This window comes from Phalacrocorax aristotelis, chromosome 2 (genome assembly GCF_949628215.1).
Source record: "Phalacrocorax aristotelis chromosome 2, bGulAri2.1, whole genome shotgun sequence".
NCBI lineage: Eukaryota > Metazoa > Chordata > Aves > Suliformes > Phalacrocoracidae > Phalacrocorax > Phalacrocorax aristotelis.
In genome coordinates this window covers 23,935,717-23,953,448 of record NC_134277.1, presented here as the reverse complement: position 1 = coordinate 23,953,448, position 17,732 = coordinate 23,935,717, and the positions used below count along the sequence as shown (strand labels likewise).

Here is a 17,732-nt window from a genome sequence, read left to right as displayed (position 1 = left end):
TATATATGAGTAAGATTAGCACTTACATGCGTAAGGTTAGCACGTAACCTGCCAGCTTACATTTGTCTGTAAGCAGAGGAACAGGAAAAGAATAATAATTGAGCTGCTCGTATTTTCCCAACTTTTGAAACAATTAGTAGTTAAAATCATTTTAACTTGATTTTAATCTAAAGGTGAGAGAAAATGGGCACATTTACACTTGAGCATACTACACTGCCACCAGTGATGATGCATTTTGGTTTCAATGGAGATGTTATAAGCCCAGTACTGCCCCAGCTAAGATGCTGGGCAAGGTGTCTCAAGCTGACAGGGATTGCTGCACTCGGGCTGACAGCAGGCCCATGAAACAACTGATGATCCTTTGCCAGCTGCCTGCTGGTGTTACTGAAGTTATAAACTCTTCTTATATTGAAATGATAAACTGTGTTTTATACACAGTATATATGGAGAAACAGTTCACCACCAGGTGGCAGATATTCCAACTTTAAGAATTTTAAATGCTGGAGACCCAAATGGCAGCACTGATTCAAAAAACCCTTACCTGTCACCCACACACTTTAGAAAAGCAAACTGGAAATTCTTGCTCTTGTTTGACCAAGCCCAAGGATGTATGCGACGGATGCCACCATGCCCCATGCCCCACCTTACAGCCTATTGATAGTTTAAGAGGTACCGTGTTATAACAAGCTTTAATCTTCAGATGAATTCTTCTTGGTTAAGAAAAACATAATGCCTTTTTTCGTTCACTAGGGACCTTCATAGAGAAAGAGTAAATATCTAATCCAACACTTGCTCATTTACACCTGTACTATTCTATAGGCTAAACCCTACACGGGACACGCAATCTCTTACCAATTTCAACCACGTTGGCTTAGGATATTGACATAAAATTGGTGCTCCAGAGCATTCATGGACAGGATGAAGGACAGAACATGAAAACACTGCCAAGGTATTTCAAGAGTGCCTAATTCACTCTACTGAAGCTACTTAATCCTTCCTGTAAGAGAGAAAAGCATCACAAGCAATTTCTAAATGGTGGAGTTTCTTTGTAAGCTGTTCATCTAAGCTCAGTCACAATTTTGTACATTTGTGTAATGTGTTAGATCGCAAATGCTCTGAGCCAGGAACCATTCTTTTTTTCCTCTGTCTGTAGAGGTTTTAGCATGCTGGTACCCTGATGAAGCACTTAATCAAATAATAAAAGGTCATTATCACAATAGTCAAGGTACTTCACAGAGAGTTTAATAAGCTTTGAGAATCAAGTATTTCAGCAGGTACAAAGTGGGAGCTGGGGGAAAACCATGAAGTGAATGGACTCTTAATGAGTGTATTAACTCCCAACAGGCCCTATGATACAAATGGACTTTGGATAATATAACCTAAGATATAAAAAATATCTTTAATCTTTCACTCATTATCCATTTCAAAATCCTGATTGCTGATAGATTAATTAAAGACCCATTCCTACTATTTTTTTAAGTCCAATATATTTTCATTACTTTTGTAATTACAATCTTTCACATTTTTCCCCCATAATACTTGCCATCAAAAAATAAGAGAACAACTGCTTTTCTAGATTATCTTCTACATAGACTAAGATCACTTGGAACTGCTTATGCCAAGACCTATTCAACTTATACTTTGTTCTCTATGTTTTGTAACCTTTATTGGTACCTGCTTCACTGTGCAATTGCAAAATATCAGCAACAAAATTTCTTCATATTTTACCAAAGTATCTTCCTCAGTATGTTTTTGAAAATTAAAACACAGAACTCGTCACTGGACTGTAAGATCAGACAAAGTGTGTACAATGGATACACTCTAATCTCGACCCATAATCTGATCTGTGTTACTCTGTTACAATTTCACCTAACATGTGGCTCAGATATGTTGGATATACTGAGAATTACACATAATAAACTATATATTCTGCAAAATCAAACTACTCTATGGCTGGTGATATCACAGCAATTTAAAAAAAATGCTATTTTAAAGGACATTTGCAAAATATCTACATTGTGTTTGTGCAAATATCTTTGCTGTATTAGGACCACAAATCATCAAACCATCAAACTATGTGCTTTGAACATAAAACCAACACAATTAAAGAAACAAACCACTGCAGTTTAATAGCAACAATCTCACTTTACAAGATAATGACAGAAACTTCGCAAAGGAATCAGAAAAATAATGTAATTAAAAATGACAGATTTAAGCCAACAGAAAGTTGAAAATTAAATAGCATAGTAATTCTAGTATGCAGAAATTTTAACCAGAATGTTTACTTGATGCAGCGTTCTGATTAATAAGTGACACTGTATTACCAGCACTTACTGACATTTGATACTGTTCTTTTAAAGTAGTATTGTTCTGTTCAGCGACCTTGCACAGACCAACAAAAGTAACCCAGACCCTGGAGCCAGTTCACATGTGGCCCGTAGCAAAATTCCTAAACAGGACAGGAAAGGACCTGGAACGCATGTGATGACTAAAACATAACTTACAGCTAATACAGGGATTTCAATATTCAATGCACTCCACAAATATTATTTTAGATTTCTTTTATGACATATACCACTTCAAGACATGAATTAAAGCAAAACAGAGGCAAGGTGGCTTTGTGGATGGAGAGGACCACTGAAGTGGGAACTAGGAAATTGGGATTCAGTTGCTGGCTCAAGCCCAGACTCCCAGGTAAGACATTCAGTAAGACGGAAATTACAAAACAGGCCTCCTAAGAAAACCTTGAAATCTGCTGAAAAAAAGCACAATGAATCTGAGTCAGGGTTTACTATTAAAAATTAAATAGGAACTATATAACACTTTCTCTAATCACTTTAGAGATTACATAATAATTAACTTTATCAAGCATGGCTGCTACTAATGCTGCATAAAGATAATTGAATGAAACATGATAAACTCAATGTATATGAATGATTCCACAAAAGTGGAAGTCACATACTTCTCTTTGAACCCGATTCTTGAAGAAATCAGAAGTGTGCAAGAAGTGTGAGTACCCGCAGAAACCTCAGAAAGAAAACTGGTCCCACAGGAAGCATGACTCCATAGAGAATTTTGGTGACACATGGATTTCATTTCCAAAGTCTTCCGTGATATTAAGCAAATATATACGTATTTATCAAGATAGGATGGATGCTTTTCTGAAAAGGGGCATAATTTCAGCATTGACTGAAGTTCATGAGAACTGCATAAGAAAGTGTTAGTAAGTCACAAGCATAAATATGCACAGCAAAAGTGAAACCAAAGTATTTTTCTTATTAAATAATATAAAATAATGTGATGACACCAACAGAGGGAAAAAATCCACAAAGATATTTTTTGCAGTTTATTTTCAATTATAATTTTTGGATAACCAAGCAGCTCTGTATGGAGAAAGCACAGAAGAGTCATTCTGGCACTTTTGGATAGTACATTTCCCCCACCCCTCCCCACCCCCCAAATTTTTCCTAGACACATTCAGCCCACTTGCTCGGTCTATAGTCCATTTTATATGAGCATGATTAGCTCATATGATTCCAGAGGAAACTAACAATATATACAGTCAATGAAACTATCTTCTTGGCTACTCTGGGCCCTTTAAAATGTCTTCTAAGTCTATCCTGGCTAAACAGAATCCACAATATACATGATAGCTACAGAATACACTGTATTGAAATGAGAAATGCTCAGCACAAAATGGGACTCTTGGCATGCAGCTTAAAATAAAAGGTAGAAGATCAGAAGTTTATAAAATCCCAAATGGGGTCAATTAAAAGGACTTAGCAAAAGAAGGGACTGTTCATTGTTACTGTAAAAAAGGCACTTTGAGTAAATGGGACCAGAATTGGAGGAATCTTAGTCGACACAAAGTTCAGTTTGGTTTCATAAAAAGGCTTCAATGCTAAGGGATGCTACTCAAGTTTCCTGCAGTTTTGCATTAAAATAAATTGCTGAGTAGTTTATAATAAAGGACATAAAATGTTTACAACCAACTTGTAAAATTAAGAAAAGTATAGTATAAGCAACATATTACTAAAAGCAGCAATGCATAGCCTTTCATTGAGATAATGCACATTATTGGACACCATGTGTCAAACTCTTGTTTTTAAGATACTTTCAGTAGCATTATCAACATAAAATTGGCCTAGAAAACAAAAGCTTTACCAGCTCCCATTCATAAGGAGATTGAGGTCATAAACCAACCAAAACAATTTGTCAGTATTTTCAACATCCTGGATGACCAATATCAAGTATATGGAATAACAATCACACTCTTTGTTCAGCTATCTCACTGGAGGCAGCCGTTGAATCAGAGGAATGATTTTAATTCTTTTCTAACATTTACACAGTAATGCATTTAAGTTCTTTCAAATGTTGCTCACCACAGTTTGTTTTTCTCTTTTCTCTCCACAACAAAAAAAGAAAAAAAACAATCAAGCACTTCCACAGAAAGAATATTTGGCAATTTTATACTCCACTGAATGGTGGATTTTCACAATAGCTCACTTCAGATTGAAAGTCATTAGTGGTCTTTCCTCTCGTTTCTGCCAAGGACTCTTTTTATCTTCACCTTGGTCATCTTCCTCGTCCTCCTCATCCTCCTCATCATCTTGAACTGATGTTCCATGTTCAGGACTAGTTAATGGCTCTGGTTTGGTATCCACAGTTCTTGTTTCCTCCTGCAGGCTGGGCAGCTGCACACCACTTCTCTTACTAGTGCCTTCTAGTAGGCATCGTAGAGCATTGTCCTCGGGGCTACAAACTGCTGTTCCACACTCGCTGCCACTTTGGTCCATATCATCCAAGTACACAAGCTGTGTGTAAGCTGTGCTGTCTGAAACCTTCCGCTCTCTCTGCTGGTGCTCTTGCACTGGTGGGTGACTCTGTGGCGCAGACAGATGATCTCCTCTTCCCTTTCGGGCAGATTTTGGTTCATTCATGTCAACACCAGAGTCCAAACTGGCATCGTTACTCCCATTCCTACCAGCTCTTTGGAGATCGATGTATGAATGTCTAACGTGAGCATTTGAACGTCCATCGAGAGAAACAAACCATGCTCGAGGATGAGGCAACGGCTTTCCACCTCCTAATTCCATCAAAGCCTTTTCTGTAAGAAGCTGCACTTCGCTATTCATTTGAGCCAGGGACGCATCATTAAGTGAGGCAGGAATGGAAATAGATTCAGACATGGAAGCATTTTGTTGACTCCACTCAGCTGCACCTGCATCTTGCAAATGTTGCTGAGATATTGCTTGGGATGCTAACTGTTGGGGTTGCAGCTGTTGGGGGGGATGTGGAAAAAGCCGTGTGTGAGGGTTAGGAAGCTCAGCCTGAAGTCTTTCTATATCTATCTGCTGGTCAGCTGGGACAACCAATGGCTGGCTAACAAAAGGGTGTTCTCCTGGCAATTTCATGTAATGACCTGGGATGACCAATGCAGGCAAAACTTTTCTGTAAACACTGTCATTGACTTGGTCAACGGAATTGCAGCAGATTAACTGACCTGGTCGAGGGAAAGAAGTAGGCCTTTCAAGGTGATCAACTGAACGAGACATCATACAATCAGTAGGTCTGCAGTCCAGCAGCTCTTTTTCAGGGGCTGAAGGTGTGGGGTATGCTTGTTCCTGAATATTGTATTTACTTCCAGTAGCAATATGGTTCATAGATACTTGAATTTCTCTCTCTTGCTTTTCAAATAAAGGCTGAGACAGCATAGCATTGTAACTTCTCCTATACTCATCTTTGATAGGGGACTCATAGCCTTCAGCTGTTTCTGTAGATTTTCTTGGCTTTAAAGGAAAACTATCTGCTGATTTGTGGTAGTCTTTTCTTAGAGACCCACTGGGCGTCAGGTCATCCAAGGAAATTCTGCTCTTGTCTTTCTCCTTGTCAGAGAGTAGTTCCTCTCGGGAGCTAAACTCCTGGGAAGTACTGAATGAGTGTTTGAGCATAGGTGTATGCATATCTGCTTCTCCACTAGGTGATACCATCTCCATATGGACAGCACTGATTAATTCCTTTGCACCTGAGTTTTCAGTGTGTCCATTGCTAGCAACAGACAGCCCGCCAGGAAATTCTGACTCGCGACGTGAAAATATTAGATTTATATGGGACATAGAGGTTGCTTGATCCTTCTTAGAAGTGTCCAGTGCTGTGGAAAGTTGCAGTTTCTTATGATGCTGACGTGGTCTTAAACATTTTCTTCTATAAAAGGTGGTAACAAAAGAAGTTATACATTTATGATTGTTGTACACAGAAACAAGAATAGCAAGTGTGTCTTAATGGGAGATTTTTAAGCAGTGATTAATATTAGGGGAATTGAGCTTTTATTACATAACCTAAAAATTAAAAGCTTGTCCCAGCAGCGAAGATAAAATTAAAGAATAACTAATGTCAACTGGGAAATATCTCGAGCACCAATCAGAAACTGCAGCAAATGTCTGGAGGAGGCAAATACAAAATCTCTCATTAATATACACTTGCTGATAAAAGTTTAACATTCATTTCAATACAAGAGTAATAAAAAGATCACTTGCAAGTGCACTGTTATGGTACAATGACAGAGATCTTGGACCTGTGCCTATGTTCAACAGGACGTTTTAGAACACCTTACAAGGAAAACACAGGTACAAGTATGTGCAATTAATTCAACTACCGTCTTACCAGAAGCAGCAACTGTATATGCTGCATGTAACAAGGAACATATGAAATTTGATCTGTTTCTTTCTTCTTCAAGTGCTTGCTTGCTTCCCTGCCCCCTGCCCCCACCCCAGCCCCACCCCACCCCCAAGTAAAAATGTTTCACTACAAAATCTTTTAATTTCCTGAGCACAAAAAAGCTTACATTTCCAACATCAACTAAGTAACCAGGATGGTGAATCTTACCTGCAATAATACAAAAGCAGACACAGCAAGACTAGAAGTATGAGAGCCATTCCTCCTAAAATTGCCAAAAGAAACATTGTGTGATAGCTGGTAATGTCGTGTGTTACAACGGGACCTGGAAGGTCAGAAAAGAGAATTTAGACCTGTAACAACCTGCAAACAGGAAGAGCAACAACACTTTAAACAAAGAGAGGGACATCTTCCCCTGTTATCAGGGTGCTAAGTGACAAACACTGCCGCTCATAGCCCTGGTGTTTATTGAGCAGACCACCTCTGGCGAAGGGAGCAAGTTGTGGAGGAAGCATGTGCTGGTTTTCATGACTGCAAGTCCAAATGGATCATTCTGTGGAAAAGCAGTTAGTTTCAATTGGGACATGCATCAGTGAATGCTGCCTTCCAGGTCCTGATGCCGACACAGTGCGTCAAAGCCCTCATCACTGGAGAAAAGCCATCACCGCATCTTCCAGCACTGTAATCCATGTACCAGCACAGTGGCCAACAACTTCTCTTTAACAACATTTGTGGTGTTTTGCACTAAACAGTACATACAGTGCAGTACAGAATTCACTGGAAGATGTGTTGGTGGTCTGACGACTAGATCAAGGCAAGCCAAGCACATCTTCAGTAGCTTTAAAAAACAGGCCACTAGTGAAACAGTGTTGTAACTCCAGGTTTCAATAATGCTTAGTAGATGTTCTAACATACAAAGGAATGCACACTTGTGGACAGCATCTGTTCACAATTATGCATGTGTAACCCTGTTGGTTTGTAAAAACCTTATAATGATTTTGAAATAAAGGCCCAAATTTTCATCTGCAGGCAAGGAGGTACAGCACCAGCTGACAGAGTAACATGCATGTACTGGGAAGGGCAGCAAACCTGGCCAACATTAAGGTTCTAGATCATGAGGTTTGTAAAACCTCACCTGTGGATCTTGAGTGGTCTGTAGAGCCACTGCTAGGAATACAAAGTTCATTTTTGTCCATTTTTTGAGATAAGAAATCAAATAGATTCAATGAGGAAATGAAATAAGCAATAAAGACATCAACTTGATTAAAAATAACATCAAGTATATCTCATCTGGGAAATCTAAATATTTATACATTTATACATTCTTTACATAATTGATTGATACTGTTGCTTCAGGACATTAAGCAAAAAGAAGAAGAGATAAGTCACTTGAGTTTTCATGAAAATATTCTTCCCATAGCAACAAAGTTTTAGGAACCCAGATCTAGCCCTCAGAAAGAAGGAAAAATAAAATACAAGTAGAAAATCTGCCATGCAAGTTAAACTGCAAGGACAAATAAGCCTTCTCCTGTTAGAGTTACAGGCCTTCTAACCTTAAGAGTTACAGGCACGATTTTATGACTAGTGTAACTTCCTTGCAGTCTGGGACAGAGCTGTACTGGGAGATGTTTGGCTCAGAGCAGTTGCTTTTCCTTAAAGTACAATTATTTTGTAAAATTCCATTAATTTCAATATGATAGTTTTCTCAGATCTGCACCTGCCTCTAAACTCTGGTCAGCAATGAATCAGCTGAATATTCCAGCAGTTTAACTTAATATAACCTCAAGTAAAAAGCTTGCATAAGGTATAACACAGCAAAAACCTCCAAATGCTCTGCATATCACGGAACAACTTCATGGCATATACAAGCAGACTTTAAAAACAGTCCCCATGTTAGAGTTTGTTTTGTTGGTTAGATATAGTTTATTTAGCTTGCACAGCCAAGGCAAGAATGTTTTCATTCCTACTGTATTTGGTTTTCATCCAGAAAACCTAATAAAGAAAATCTGTAGGAGGAGGAGTTTTTTGTTTGATTGGCTCTTCTATACACAGAGGTATCTCTGATTATTGGTGGCTGAGGAGCTAATAATAAGAAATCTGAGGCAGCCACAGACAGAAAAATGGAAGAGCAAGCTGCAACATTAATAATCTCCACAGGCACAGAAGTACCCATAATGCCTTGTTCAAAGTGATTTTCTACAGTTATGCTGAGAAGCTTGCAGATGGCAACCAGTCAGCCCATCTACTAATGCCAATCTGCTAACACACTTCCTAGAACTTCTACACTAAGTTATTAGCAGTGAAAGTTTATCAGTCACCAAGATGATGCAAAGCATAAGTCAGGGCAAAATGGGCATCTTCAGTGTAAAAGGAAAAAAGTTACAATCAACCAATCTATTCATAAATGTCTAACCCAGGATGATACTGGTCTTAGGTGAATCCCTTTCTTTGGGAGTTTCTGTAGAGAAACTTCACAGCATGTATTTTTCTATCTGCTGGACCACCAATACATTGATGTTTTAACTCCCCTCACTTTCTAGCAATGGCTCTACCAGGCAGTGGTGACATAAATGCATCAAAGGAGGAACACTTTAAAAAGTTTCCCATTGAAATGACTCACAGATTTTGAGCACATGGGTTGCCCCCCACAATCCCCAAAAGATTTTAGCCCTTTACTTTCAGATTTCTGTTTTCTAATAATCCATTATTGATCAAGCTGTGGCATCTCAGATGAGGTCATTCTGAAAAATATAAACATTATGTATGAATAAATAATTACTCAATGCTGCAAATATCAATAAAATTCAATTCCATCTTACCTGGGATAGTAGGTGACATAGCTGCAACCCAGTAGCCCAGCTGAGGTGCAATATAAGTCCAAGTCAACTGATTTCCTTCTTGTTGTACAAGGCCCAAACTACTCTTCAGCCATGTCCCTGTAAATGTAAAGGTCGTAGGAAGGTGTTACAGATATACACACACCTTCCTCTGCAAACAAGCGGAAAAGCAAGCAGTAACAAAACCTATCGATGTGCTGCAGGCTTTGCGTGCATTGCTGTGAAGTGGGAGATCATGCCTTTTTGTCACTGGCCGGGAGAGCTTCCACAAGCAGTCATCCCCGTGGCCTTCTCCAAAGCTTTGTACACAAAATTAGATTTAAGATTAAATAAAACTAACAGATCTTCAAAAAGAGTTAAAAGAAAATGATTGTCATATTAGATTCCCCTGTTTTGAAGAAGGATATTCCTGAAGCTGATTATATGTAGACAGCCCACTTAAAAACTGTATTTCAAGAGACATCACATCTCCTAGACCACACGTGAGTTCTGCACACCACCCTTCCATCGGCTCTGGCTGTCAGCTTATGGAAGACTGAAGAAAATACTTTGTCAAAATGTTGGTTTTCCTACAGCGAAAACAAGCTTATGAATGTAACTGCCAAGAATTAACTTGCACCGTCACTTTGATTCAGCAACGTTAGTCATTCAGGATGTGTATACATCCAGGAATATTGCTTGGTAATGGATGATGAGTTTTTTAAAACATGTTTCTCAAAGGAAAAATAATAGAACTTTTAAAATTATCAAATGATTATTTCAAAACAAATAAGATTGGCCATTTTAAAGCAATGTGTACAAATAACCCTTAAGTAGTCCAGACTGGCAATCTGCACTAGTTGAGAGCTGTTCTACTTTCAGAAGATAAATTTTGTTGCAATAATTGGGCTGTGAAAAACCTTTACAACAGAATCAGCTGTATGCCTTTTTGTAATTCATTAAGGCTGCTGATTCTGGGGCTGTAGGAGAAAAACTTCACCTTAGTTTCTGATATATTAAATGTCCGGTATGGCTTGTAAACTGCTCCCATATTTATTCTCTTTGAAAGAAACACAGAATTGCTGGCCTGGACACTGAGAGCAGTCGCTGGAAAGCCAGCCCTGGTACCTAGCAGTGTTTCCTGAAGCTGCAGTCCTGGCTTGGCATCTCCAGTGGGTGCCGTAACAGAGGGCATTAACTCACTAAGGAGGTTCTTCACATGCTTTGGTGGCCACTACCAGTACAGCTGATCTGTGTACAGAGAAGGGATGAACCCCTCTGCTTTTCTGTATTTCTGTGCAAAGGGGGGACAGAATACTCCATTTACCTTACTCAGCTTCAAATGCTCACTTTAAAGGCAAGCTGCATCTTGTACTTGTGATTCCCTTTCCTTTAAACAGTCCCCTGCATGTAATTCCCAAAATAGTGCTTTTCCTCAGACAGCACTCAGGACTAAGTACTAGCATTTGTGGGTGACAGTTGTCTGAATGCTTAGCAGTGAGTGCAGAACACACAGAAGAGATGCTGTTGTTTTGTTTTTTTTTAATACCACCAAGATCCTGATGATTTCCTCTGTGTTCCTTAGATTATCCATCTGTACATATGAGAATGGCTTTTTGAGTATTTATTTTCCCTCTACTACTGATTTTTCATATGTAAGTACACCCTTAAAGTCCACTGTCCTTGGTTAAAAATAAACCCATTTGAATATAGTGAAAGGTTTAGAAAAATACCTAGATTTAGAAATCCTCTCAATCATGTAACAATTATTGTCAGGTAGTGACTCTGTATTTGCAACCAAGCTGAATTTTTGGGCAACAGAGGAAAGTAATTTTCACTCTCCCAAGTATCATTTCCAGTCTGTACAGGGTAGCAATACTCTCTTATTTCATAAAGTCACATAAAGTCACACAAGACAAGTCATTTTGATTCACAGTACCAAAAGGACCAAAATCTGTGCACAGATGGATGGCATCCATAACTGTCATATCAGAACACCCTGATGTAGCCATTAGTTTACCTCTTTTCAGGAAATGTTATCATCAAGACAAACAGAATCGAATTGCCCAGTTATGTGTGAAGTTTCTGGAAAAACTAGGAAAAATAGATTTATTTTCTCCACTAAGATGGCCACTACCCCTTCAGATTTTCTACCCATGCACTTTTGAGGAAGATGTCATACTAATAGCCCTACACCACACGGTGAAAAATAACCCATAGGGTCAAAAACTCCTCCTATCTTGTGCCTGAAATGCCATTTGGTAAGAAAACTCCTGTAAACTTAAATTGTCATTTTTTCTCTGCAAGGTTCGGACAATGAAAATATGCACCAACTCTTCAAACATGCAACAATGTGAAATAAAACTTTAAGACTAAAAGGGATATAAAAGTGCTGGTTAAAAAACAAAGAATGGAAGGACCTGGGTGATGAATTCATCATGCTTCCCATACTTCTCTTACCGTCTCTAAGCCCTTTAAATTCACACACGAGCAGAACACATACATATGTAATTTAGCAAAGTTCATTATTTTCGTAGTCTGCTTTTATAGTTACCTCCTTGAGCAGAAGCAATTATTGATTCCCTCACTAGGGGGAACTTGCGTCCAGCTTGCCTTATTCACATTACACTGCATTCTAATGAAGACAATCCTCCTAATGCCTCTTTAAAAGCCTTTTTGCTCAGTAATAGGCTGCTTGCATAACGCAGCGATCAAGAAGCTAACAGAGGCTGTAGTCTTATCGCTGCAAGCAAAGCTCAGCTGCCATCCTGCCAAACAAGCAGCAGCTCAGATTGCTCATATTTTAGCACAAGGTCAGTCAGCTTTCATGCTTGTCTTGTGCTCATTTAGGCCACCCGTTTTTGCTAACCACCGGATATACTCAAGGAAATGTATTGGCCTGTATAACACTAGGGAAAAATATAATTCCCTCTCTCTGTTATGGATAGTTAAGAAGTTCGAAAGTGTAACAGATATATCTGATATTGGTCATCTTTAAGCAAGAGCAATGAAGCTTTTGTTGTCCATGTTGACATATTAGTATGTGATGACAGCTAGAAAAGAATTACTTTTTAAATGGCGCTGCCCCAATTTCTTTCGTCAGGACAACATTGAGGGTGGATTCCTGGGAACCACGGGTACACAATCTCATCAGCTGCCTTTTATTAATACTTTCCTGCTCCAACACTTTGGTGATAAACTCACCTCTTACACTTCTACCATCTCTTAGCAATCAGACCATCCTCCCACATGGTGAGATGAAGAGAACAAAGAACTCCATCCTTCACAACAGCAGCAGTAAAACAGGTTTGAGTGGAAACAGTTGAAACACAAAGTCCTGTATTGTTTCTTGTGTGATCAAATAGCTGAAAGCCAACATAGTATTACTGGAGGGAACTGATGTGCCTTCCATATTCTGCAAATCCATTGGGGTGTTTCCTGGTGTCCCTCACATTTCATCCTTTATAGGTTCTAATTTCCTGGTTGCTTTTCAACTATCACTAAACACCAAGCAGTGTTCTTGTAGCTCCCTGCATGCAATGCCTTGCTGTAATGACTATGTTGGACCTTCTACTGAGCAAAACCCAATCACATTGTACTTACTGGCTATGCTCCTAGTGTTTCAATCTGCTTTGAGTAAGTGGGAGTTCATTGCTGTGCAGCCTTCAAGAATGAATACCCTATCCCATCCCAGATTCTTCCTTGCAGCGGGAAACAAAATGTTTTCCTGTTCTAAAAATGCAGCTAATTACCTTCTTCTGCACCCTCTCATACTTGCTCTTGTAAGCAAGGGAGGAGATTGAGGGGCAGCGAGTAAGTAGCTTCTTCCATTTTTCTGTCCTTTCCTACCCACTAGCCTGCAAATGGAGTAAGGGGAAGCAGCAGTCATTTTTTTTTCTGTGCAGGCAGGATTGCAACTGCAGGAGAAGTAAGCAGAAGGATTTAGGAGGCAAGAGACATCTTACCTCCCTGCATGGCTAAGTGTTATGATAATTTAATTTGTTATTCTCCAAATGCCCTATAACATCTACTTCTTCCTCCTGCCCCATCAGCATAATCAACTAGCTTCACTGCTTATTTTTATACATGATGTGCAATAATTAAGTAACAAGCAATACAGGATTATAAATAAAAAGCAGTACAAATAACTGCATGTAATGAATTGATCATTTTTTTTCAAGCCTGATTGTGTAGTTCCAAAGAAAACATGTCAACATATCTTTGGAGCAGAAACAGCAAGTTCAGTATAGTTTGTAAGCACTGCATGATTTGGGCCAATTTGCCACTAATTCTTATAGAGTGTCTGGTGCTTCACGGAAAACTTCTATATATAGAAACATTCTTGCTTATAGATCATTTTTACATTTCTCTTCCTCTTTTTTCCTCTATTACTGCTCAGTGGAGCCAACATGCTGATCCAGGATTCAAGTCAGGGGAGCTGTCTCCTGGCTCAAACTAATGGCAGGGGAAGAACCAAGAAGTTTCTTAACTCTTTCCTCACCAAAATTATATTTACTGTTACTGACTTTTTGGAATAAATGGTGTCATCTAACAAATTTTGTCTTAAAAAGCTTATAAAACAGCTATCCAGCACTTCTTTGTATACGTAACTTAAAAGCAAGGTAAGAGAACTCCCATCGTTAACACTATAAAAAATATAAAAATAAGAGTACTTTAAAAGAAATACAAATCAAAAAATAATCAGATAAAGAAAGCTGAGCTCCATCTGGCTGCAAAAATGCCCAAATATCAGAGACAAATAAGATTTCATCAGAGCAGGAGAAATATTCTGCTAGAGGGAAGCATCTCTGCAGTAACTTTGAGTCTGATGAACACACTTATTTATCTCAGGCAGCTTTTAGGACTTGCCAATGGGGGAAGCAGGGGTTATCGTGAGTGAATTTAACAGAAAAAGGTTTGCACATTAAATCTCCATTTCAACACACATTATGCACTGAAAATGCCTTTCTGTAACTCAATTTAGTTTACTTCTAAATCAGATTGAACAATGGCGCTTTCAGCAAGGAGTGTCCAGATGGGCAGCTATTGCAGAAAAACCATTACATAACAGCTATTCTAGACTATTTCCCTGCACAATCAGGTCACTGCATGTATGGCCAGTCTGCCCAGAAAAGAGTTGTCATATTGTCTTCAAAGACACTAACTATTCAATGTGACGGCTTGCTGGATCCAGGCAGCACGAATGGATCTGCTTTTGTAGTCTAGATGCACAATGCCTCTGAATAAGACATTACTTCCATATTTTAAAGCTAGACCTTATTATTTTAAATTAATCTGCAGTAAAATCCAGGGAATTGTACGCCTCTCTGGCTTCCATGTGTGTGACAATGCATGCTCCAGCTCAAGCAAATGGCAAACTTCCTACTGGCCTACGTGGCAGGACTGCACTTTGTTCAGGCAGGACCGCCACACCGGGCCATCTGCTCTAGAGAGATCCATGTGACTCCTATTAAAGTCAAGAAGAAAGCAGAGAAATTCCCCTCTTAACCATGTGTGCTGGCTGCGAGGGGAGTTTGCATGCCCCCACCCCAGCACAGAACTCGGCTCTCTGGGAGGATGTATAATACTGCTTGCTTCACGCTTAACTTTCCAAGCTGACCATTTCAGAGCCTCTCAGATCACTGCTGCTGCAGTGACTTCTGCTGACTTTTGATTGTGTATTTTTCCTATCACTGATCAAAACAGTTCTGGTAAATGACTGTCAGAGGAGTGTGCTGTAGCCAGCAGCTTCCCCTAAGGACAGTCATGAAGTCTAAATATTGCTTGTGTTTAAATATATAGTAGCTATGGTAGTTTTTTTTCCATAAATTACTTTTACATGTGAGCTTTTGGTAGGAAACTCTTCCATTTATCAAATACCGTTTGCTTTTAATTTTGTTTCTTTTAACTGCAATAGGATCACCCAATCCCACTCAAGCAGGGAACCAAAACTGTGCTATTTACAGCACTAATTATTTCCATCCAATGGGTTTGACAAATTAGAGGATTTAGTTAGCCAGAGAGCAAATTAAGCATAATCCCATTATATGAATTTATTTTTATTCACAAGATTATCTTCCCTGGACAAAAGAGTTCCAGAAAGAAAAGAAAAATACTTTTAACCATACTACTTAACAGCATAGGTGTTTTAAATAAATATTCCTTAATGAGAAGTGCTTTTCTTTCAGCACAGATCTCTTCTGTGACGCCTAGGCAGAGATTCACAGTTAAGTGGAGATATAGGTGTCAAAAGGAATGAGGCAGGTTGTTGTCATACAGTGTGGGACAGCAAAGGATAGTCAAAACATACTAACAGTGTTTCTAGAAGTAATTGATTAGACGCTTCAAATGGCAGTGTTATTATGGAGAGTCAATCAAGGGCAGGCTTGTGAAAATGACTCCCTAAAGCATGTTCTGACATACATAAATTGTAGCTTCATTCTACCAGCTGAAAGCTGCTTATCAGATTTCTTCTTTTTCCAACTGAAAATGACCTCTAATCTGCATCAGCATGGGAAGTTTTACTACAGAAGGATGGGTTTTTCGGTTTTACTTTTGTTCATTTTCTGAAAAGCTACAAATGACTGAAATTGGAAGTAGAAAAATTCCTCCTTGAATATGGGTAGACATTACCCTCCTCTTCCCCTCCCCTTGAACACACACAAGTTTAAAAATTCATAGCATTTAAGTTAATATTACAATTTTGTTTTTGGAGTTGCTAGGCAACATTGAAAAAATAAACGTCCCTGCTCTGAGCTCATACCTTCATTATTCTTCCACTCTTACAGAATCTGTTACACAAGCCTTCCAGGGCTAAATCCTGCTACTGTTTTAGCAGCACCACCATTATTTGGTGTACTGTAAGGCAAACACTTTTAACATCGTACCTTGAAGGTTTTTGCAAGGAAGTTTAACAGTTTGATTTATTACCGGTGTTGGAGAAGCATTGTAGTTTTTGCCATCTCTATTCTTTTTTCCCCATAGATAGCCTGTCAAGTGTTTAACAAAAGGACATGCCAGTTTTCATTATTTAATAATTTTAATTACATCTGGGCAAAAGGCAGGACACATCGTACGTAGAACTGCCTGCATTGCTTTGGTCCCCTCAGCATTTCCTTCCAGAATGCCAGAACAGAAGAGACTTATTAAAGAAAATTACTTCCATGCATAATTACTGGTTAATAATTATATTTCAAAAGGAAAAGCTTAGTTATGCTTGCTGGATCACCATCCCTAGTTTTCAGTGTACGTGAAAGATACTGCCTTTAATATTCACTCTTTCACATTATTAATCACATTCAGTCAGTTATTGACAAAATTATTAGGACAAGTAATAAATAAAAGCAGAGGCAATTCAAAACAGTGCATGCCTTTTCCTTCATTCAGCGTCACATCACGCTCACGTTTAGTTTCTATTTTTCAAGCTGGAAGTGGACGCAGACGCCCACTGGGATTTGCCCCACCATGCCAAGGCCACAGAGGAAGGCTGTCCCAGTCCTCCTCAGCTTCTTCCAGCCCCACCCAGACACTTCACACTCCTGCTCCATGCATTCCTGCCTATGCTTCCACCAGTCTCCAAGTCCTCTCCAACTCAAGCAGCTGCACAGGCACAACAGTCTTTTCTCCACTTCCTGAATTTTGATGTCCACTTCTTTCCACCTTCTACTGCATGGCTTCTGTAGGTGGAGCTACAGGGCCGTCTACATGACACAAGGTACAGTCTGTTATTAAAATCTGTTCCCAGAAGCCATACTATTTGTTTCCAGTTTTATTTCCTTGACTACGTAATAGTAGATTACCTGCATATATCACTACACTTTGGCAATAACCTGATTCCTTCAACACCCTCTTAAGCTCCACCATCATGCCGTACCATGTCTGCTTTGCCACAAATGCAACTCAGATGGGATATGAGGTGGAGAGAGGATCAAACAATCCATTCCCATCACTTTCACATGTGTAAACCACAACATCCATTTTAAAAACAACATACATATTGATAAAAAAGCACAACTGCCTCCTCTGACCCACTACTCCTCTCCAAAGCAATCATGATAGTGAGAACATACCTCAGTGAGCCACACTGTGAAGCATCAGAGGAACAGCTTCTTTTCCTTTCAATGCTGAGGTCTGTCTACTACTCTGCAATTATATCTGCACCTATTACGTAGACATCATACATGGTAAAAAACTGGGTTTGGTAGCTGCCATTTCTATGGCAACACACAGAATATGAAATTA

The 17,732-nt window shown here is 39.1% G+C and overlaps 1 protein-coding gene across 5 annotated transcripts in view; it reads right to left on the bottom strand.

The window, feature by feature from the left end:
- Positions 1-2,103: 2,103 nt before the first annotated feature.
- The window catches only part of FAM171A1 (family with sequence similarity 171 member A1), a 92,213-nt gene continuing 76,584 nt past the window's right edge, over positions 2,104-17,732 (bottom strand). For 4 of the 5 annotated variants that reach the window (XM_075082743.1, XM_075082745.1, XM_075082746.1 and 1 more), the window contains 3 exons: positions 9,495-9,611; positions 6,886-7,000; positions 2,104-6,204 (listed from right to left, as the gene is read on the bottom strand). In XM_075082743.1, coding sequence (XP_074938844.1) covers positions 4,503-6,204; positions 6,886-7,000; positions 9,495-9,611 — 1,934 coding nt within the window. In that variant the 3' untranslated portion in view covers positions 2,104-4,502. The remainder of the gene's footprint in view (positions 6,205-6,885; positions 7,001-9,494; positions 9,612-17,732) is intronic. The other variant, XM_075082744.1, reaches the window with a different exon arrangement.